Source organism: Benincasa hispida, chromosome 6 (genome assembly GCF_009727055.1).
Source record: "Benincasa hispida cultivar B227 chromosome 6, ASM972705v1, whole genome shotgun sequence".
Lineage (NCBI taxonomy): Eukaryota > Viridiplantae > Streptophyta > Magnoliopsida > Cucurbitales > Cucurbitaceae > Benincasa > Benincasa hispida.
Window position 1 is genome coordinate 27,299,799 of NC_052354.1, and position 6,725 is coordinate 27,306,523.

General features: G+C 35.4%; 1 protein-coding gene across 1 annotated transcript; it reads left to right on the forward strand.

Annotated features, from left to right (window-relative positions):
* The first annotated feature begins 2,900 nt into the window (after nucleotides 1–2,900).
* Nucleotides 2,901–6,115, forward strand: LOC120079181 (uncharacterized mitochondrial protein AtMg00810-like). Its single transcript, XM_039033350.1, has 2 exons — nucleotides 2,901–3,169; nucleotides 5,254–6,115. The coding sequence occupies exons 1-2, from the start codon at nucleotides 2,901–2,903 to the stop codon at nucleotides 6,113–6,115; spliced, it is 1,131 nt and encodes a 376-aa protein (XP_038889278.1).
* The last annotated feature ends 610 nt before the right edge of the window (nucleotides 6,116–6,725 follow it).

Genomic DNA, 6,725 nt, shown 5'->3' on the forward strand with positions numbered 1-6,725 from the left:
TGCTATTCTTTGTGTTAGCGTTGTGCTATTTGTTTTGAGTGGTTAGTTTGTTATTTATGGTGTACTTTGAGCCTATATAAGGCCTAATTGGAATGAAATTCAAGTACTAGAGTTTTATATCACTTCCTCTCTTTTACTAGTTCTCTCCATTTTTTCTCTATTAGTGGTATTAGAGACCGGTTGTGGCATCTTTTTTCTTAGCCATTAAACAAACTCTCATTCCTTTATCTTCTACAATAGCTAGCAAGCATAAACAATGACCTCGGACAACTATATATGTGCAACCAGCAATTCCCTGCTTTGATGGTCATTATGATCATTGGAGCATGTTGATGGAGAATTTCTTACGGTCCAAAGAGTACTGGACCATTGTTGAAGCAGGAGTGAATGAACCAGCTGCTAGAGTTGTCTTGTCAGAAGCTGACCAAAAGAAGCTAGAGGAACGAAAATTGAAGGATCTCAAGGCAAAGAATTATTTATTCCAAGCCATTGATCGTGCCATCTTGGAGACCATTTTGCAAAAGGATACATGCAAACAAATTTGGGACTCCATGAAGAAAAAGTATCAAGGCATAGCGAGGGTGAAAAGACAGCAGCTCCAACCTCTTCGCAAAGAGTTCGAAATTCTTAAAATGAAGCAAGGTGAACCCGTGGATGGGTATTTCTCACGGACCTTGGCTACAGCAAACAAGATGCGTATCCATGGAGAGGATTGAGGATGCAGCTGTGGTTGAGAAGATTCTTTAGTCAATGGATTCTAAATTTTCATATGTGGTTTGTTCAATTGAGGAATAAAAAAGATATTGATACATTATCAATTGATGAATTACAAAGTTCTTTACTTGTGCATGATCAGAGAATGACGTCAAATACAGGTCCAACCGAAGAACAAGCTCTGAAACCTTCAACTCATGGTGAAAACTCTACAGGGAGAGGATCAAATAGAGGATGTGATCGAGGTTGTGGAAGGTGGCAAGGAAGAGGATGAGGTGGTGGACATGATCCACACAAGCAAACATCCAACAACAACTCGAGACTTGATAAGCCCAACATTCAATGTTATCGTTGCTATAAGTTTGGTCATTACAAGTCTGAATGCACAACCAACTTCAACCATGAAAAAGGAGAGCAAGAAACTCTATTGATGACGTGCCACCACAACAAAGAGCTTAGAACTAACATATGGTATATAAACACTGGTTGCAACAATCATATGTGTTGTAACAAGTCTCTCTTTTCTCATTTGGATGAAAGTTATCATTCTACTGTGACATTTGGTGATAATTCTAAAGTAAATATTGTGGGTAAAGGAAATATTCAAATTAAGACCAAAAAAGCAATGTTGAAACCATATCAAATGTGTTTTATATTCCTGATTTGAGAAGCAATTTACTGAGTGTTGGACAGCTACAAGAGAAGAGTTATGTCACAACTATCAAAGAAGGCGCCTGTGAGATATATGATCCAAGAAGAGGATTGATAGCTCGTGTTGAAATGGCCTCGAACAGGTTATTCCCACTCAAACTAGAAGGTTTGGAGTTATGTTTCAAGACTAATATAGATCAAGACCCCACATGGCTTTGGCATTTGCAATATGCTCACTTGAATTGTAAAGGTTTGCAAGTCCTTTCTCAAAAGCAAATGGTGGTTGGTCTTCCCCAAATTTTTCCTTCCACAAAAGTATGTGAAGATTGTGTTGTTGGCAAACAACATCGTGAGAGTTTTCCAAAAGGTAAAGCAAGGAGAGCACATGAATCCCTTGAGTTGATTCATTTTGACATATGTGGCTCATTAAACCCAGTATCAAATAGGAAGAAAAAATATTTTATTTCTTTCATTGATAATTTTTCCAGAAAAACTTGGGTTTATTTATTGCAGAAAAAGTCTGAAGCATTCTCAATTTTCAAGAGCTTTAAAGCGGTAGTTGAAAATGAAATTGGGAGAAAAATCAAAACCCTTCGAACGGATCATGGAGGTGAATACATGTCACAAGAATTTGTAAATTTTTGTGCTCAGCATGAAATTCGGCACCAGTTGACAGCAGCCTACACACCTCAACAAAATGGTGTTGCTGAAAGAAAAAACCATACTATCCTCAACATGGTATGATTGCAAATGGGAGAGTTCCAAAGAAATTTTGGCCAGAAGCAGTAAATTGGGGTGTTCATGTTTTGAATCGAAGTTCGACTTTTTCGGTGAAAAACATGACTTCTCAAGAAGCTTGGGATGGGCGTAAACCATTAGTTGATCACTTTAAAGTGTTCGGGTGTATTGCATATGCACACATTCCTGACGAGAAGAGAAGGAAGATAGATGACAAAGGTAAAAAATGTGTCTTTCTTGGCATTAGTGAGCAATCAAAGGCTTACAAACTATTCAATCCAATCACAGGTAAAATTGTAATTAGCCGAGATGTTATATTTGATGAACTAAACACTTGGAATTGGACAGAAGATACTCTAAAGCAACAAACAGTATCTGTGAATTTTGAAGACAGTGATGAATCTTTGACATCTCAACTTGAAAATCCTGTACAACAATTCGTTGAGCTTGAGGCTACTGAGTCTCAAACAGGATATGCAAGTTCTTCAAAATCACAACAAGTTAGAAGGAGACCAACATGGATGGAAGATTATGAGGTTAGTGATGATCTTTTTTATGAGTCATTTGTCCATTATGCTTTATTATCAGAATTTGATCCATTAATTTTGAAGAAGTTGTCAAAGATATAAAATGGAAGCAGGCCATGGATGAAAAGATTAAATCGATTGAGAAAAACAACACTTGGGAGTTATCAGAACATCTTAGAGGGCAAAAATCCGTTGGTGTTAAATGGGTTTACAAGACGAAGCTGAATAAAGATGGCCAAGTAGATAAATACAAGGCTCGTATTGTTGCAAATGGGATATAAGCAACAAATTGGCATTGACTACAATGAAGTTTTTGCTCCGATTGAAAGACATGATACGATTCGAATGGTGTTAGCATTGGCAGCACAAAGCAATTGGAAAATTCTTCAAATTGATGTGAAATCAGCCTTTCTGCATGGCAACTTGAATGAAGAAGTTTACATAGATCAACCCCTTGGATATGTTCAACATAGTAATGCAAGAAAGGTATATTGCTTGAAGAAGGCTTTGTATGGATTGAAGCAAGCTCGTAGGGCTTGGTACAGTCGAATTGAAGCCTACTTTATTAAAGTTGGATTTGAAAAATGTCCATATGAACATATTCTCTTTATTAAATTCCAACATCCAAACAAGATTTTGATAGTATGTTTGTGTTGGATTTTATGTCCTAAAACTCATAGTTTGTAAATTAATAAACATATTCTGTTTTGTTTTTCAATAAAATTGTTATTGAAATTGTAATCTTGAATCCAATAAACTAAGGTCCTGAGGCTATTTAATATAGTTTGAACTTTATGTAGTGACATAAATGTGGATCAAGTTCAAATATATAGCCAAAATGGTCTATAGTATTGAATAAGGGTTGGGCGCCTTATTCTGGGGACACTATGGATGCGGCCTATTTTGTAGTTAGTACAAACGATGTGATCCTAAATCGTTCATGTGGAGACATGAAAGTGGGGGCAATCCTATGTAAAGAGTTTACATAAGACTGAACCATGAAATAGTCACTTTTTACGTTCTAAATGCCGTTTTATGTATAAAACTAACTATTTCGTTAATTAATGACCTAGGTAACTTAATCTTAATCTTGAGCTAACTATGAACTCATGTTCACTCGGAATTATCCTTAGATCTACATAGGTGAGGGTAGCTCATTATTGCTAGCCCAATAAGCCTCCCATTTCAGGGGTAAGATCAGGTGGATAGTTGGGAACATAGGGTGCAAGATGGAATTCACTCCTATCCATTATAGGGATAGTAGATAAGGTTGTTCCCTTTAGTACTGAATCCAGGTCTTGAACAAGGGGCCCCACCCTCTCCTTGGCCTGAGAGGAGTTTGGTTTATAGGTTGGACCTTAAACCAATTATTCATTAAAGGATCAGTGGAACTTAAGGAACAAGATGTAGTCTTGGGGGTAAAACGGTTTTTATGACCGAGCCGAGATTACAAACAACTTGTGAAGGATTAGCTTACTAATCATGGTTATATCAAATGGACATAAATATATCTATAGTGAGGGGAGTGCAACTACGAGAGTATAGTGGGATTACCCATTAGTTAATGAATGTTAATTAGCTCCGTCTAAAAGAGTTTTAGCCAGCTAATCTCGGATCGTTGGAGCTCATGATCTATAGGTCCATTAGGTTCTCCTACTAGCTCATATGGAATAAACTTAGAACAGTATGATAGAATAATTCGAATTCTTCGAATTAGGTGAAGAGAGAGAAACCGACAAGTGTATGTGATATAGTGGTCAGTTTTTCAGTTTAGAGATAAAACTTTAATATTTAAATGTGATTTAAATATCAAGAATATGAATACGTCCATATTCGGAAGCTCAGAAATAATGGAAATGGTCAAAGATGTAAAAAGTCAAAGAGTTGACTTTTGACTTTGAAAAGTCAAAATTTGACCGACCTTATATTCAAATATGATTTGAATTTTGAGAAAATGAATGTGGATTCATGCTCGGGAGGTCAAAATTAGTCAACATGGAAAAAATATAAAAAGTCAAAATGTTGACTTTTTGGTCAAAGTTTGACTTTGACAAAATGACTATTTTGCCCTTTGACTAAAGTTAGTGAGAAAATCCAAACTTTTGTTGGATAATTCTACTAACAAAATAGTGGGCTAGGTGTTGGCTTATAGTGGAGACATTAAGCCTACTTAGATAGTGGATTCTAGGTATTGGGTTTTTATAAATTTGTTTCATGCAATTTTGCATGACATTTTTCTATAAATATGGGCTTTTCAATTTGGATTAATAACTTTTGCCACTTTTGCCAAAATAGTTTTCAAAATTGGGCTAAAAAATAAAAAAACCCAAACCCAACCCAAAATCTATCTTCTAATTCCATCTCTTTCTTTCTCTCGGGTTCTTCATCCATCGGGTCCCATAACCCGGTTCTGAGTCCATAGGATAGTAGGTCAGCTTTAGTGGAAGTCCGTTCGTGTTCGGGTGGAGATGAAAACGTTTCGGGAGCTTCAAAGGTAATTTCTTCAAAAAAAAAAAAAACCCTAATTAATTAAGTAGGGTTGCATACTATTTTCCTTTTAATTTAAAGCAATTAGAGTGTAGTTAGATCCTTATTCCGCTGCGTATGTCTCGTGTTCCATCAGTTTGTATGTAGATGATTTGATTTACACAGGAAATGACTCGATTATGTTTGAAGAATTCAAGCAGTTCATGATGGCAGAGTTTGAAATGACAGATCTAGGGATGATGCATTATTTTCTCGGCATTGAGGTAATACAATCAGTAGTGAGAATTTTCATCAATCAGAAGAAATATGCACTGGAGATCTTGGACAGGTTTCAAATGGAGAATTGCAACTCAGCCACAACTTCAATTGAACCCAATTTGAAGCTCACAAAGGACCATGAAGGAAAGAAGGTCAACAATACTCTCTATAAGCAAATGATTGGAAGCTTGATGTACTTAACAGCTACAAGGCCTGATATTATGTATGCTGTAAGTTTAATTAGCAGGTTTATGGAATCTCCAACTAAGCTTCATCTCCTTGTTGCCAAAAGAATCTTACATTACTTAAAAGGGACTCCTGGTCTTGGCATACTTTATCAAAAAAGAGAAAAACTAAACCTTGTTGGTTTTAGCGATAGTGATTATGCAGGAGATTTAAATGATAGAAATAGTACTTCAGGGTATGTTTTCATGCTTGGTTTAGGAGCTATCTCATGGTCTTCCAAGAAACAACCAATTATCACATTATCTACCATTGAAGCTGAACTTGTAGCAGCAACATCATGTGCATGTCAAGCCATTTGGTTGAGGAACATTCTTGAGAATTTGCATTATAAGCAAGAAGAAACATCTATCATTCATTGTGATATTTTAACCAGGCTAAGCTACTATAAAAGTGAAGATCAAGTGGTAGATATTTTAACCAAGCCTCTCAAATTAGCAACATTTGTGAAGCTTCGAAGCTTACTTAGGGTGGTTTCCTCTACTACTTTAAAGTAAATACTAAATTGCATAGTTTTAGTTTAAGGGGGATGTTAAAAATAGAATTGATTATATTTAGTTTCTTGTTGCTAGTCTTTAGGGTTGCTATTTTTTGTGTTAGTCTTGTGCTATTTGTTTTGGGTGGTTAGTTTGTTATTTATGGTATACTTTGAGCTTATATAATGCCTAATTGGAATGAAATTCAAGTACTGGATATTTATATCACCTCTCTTTTACTAGTTCTCTCCATTTTTTTCTATCAAATATAATAATAAACTTGTTTTAATAAACATGCTTTCCTTATAAAAATCATTTTCAAAGAAACATTGTTAAAGCTTTGGTGTTACCTATATTTTTTTAGGTATGGCTGTTGGTATCCTTGTTGTTCATCTTGTCCCTCAAGATGTTATTCATTTTGTTACTTGAAATGTTCTATAGGATGTCTACTTAAATGTAGATTTGGTTTGGAAATTCTTTCCTTATCTTAAAAATTTTAGTGTTTATTCTTAAAATTATTCCTCCTCTATGCTTGACAAGTCATGGCTTTGGTCAGTTTCTTCCCTTTGAACATGTGTATTAAGAATTTGTATTCTTGAATTTTAGAATTACTTCCTAAAAAAGAGGTTTT

Excerpts from the sequence above, each read along its gene's own strand:
- LOC120079181 (XM_039033350.1), top strand. The coding sequence starts at position 2,901 with ATGGGATATAAGCAACAAATTGGCATTGACTACAATGAAGTTTTTGCT. Across the intron at positions 3,170-5,253 it reads AAGCAAGCTCGTAGGGCTTG|TTTGTATGTAGATGATTTGA; the intron begins GTACAGTCGAAT and ends GTGTTCCATCAG.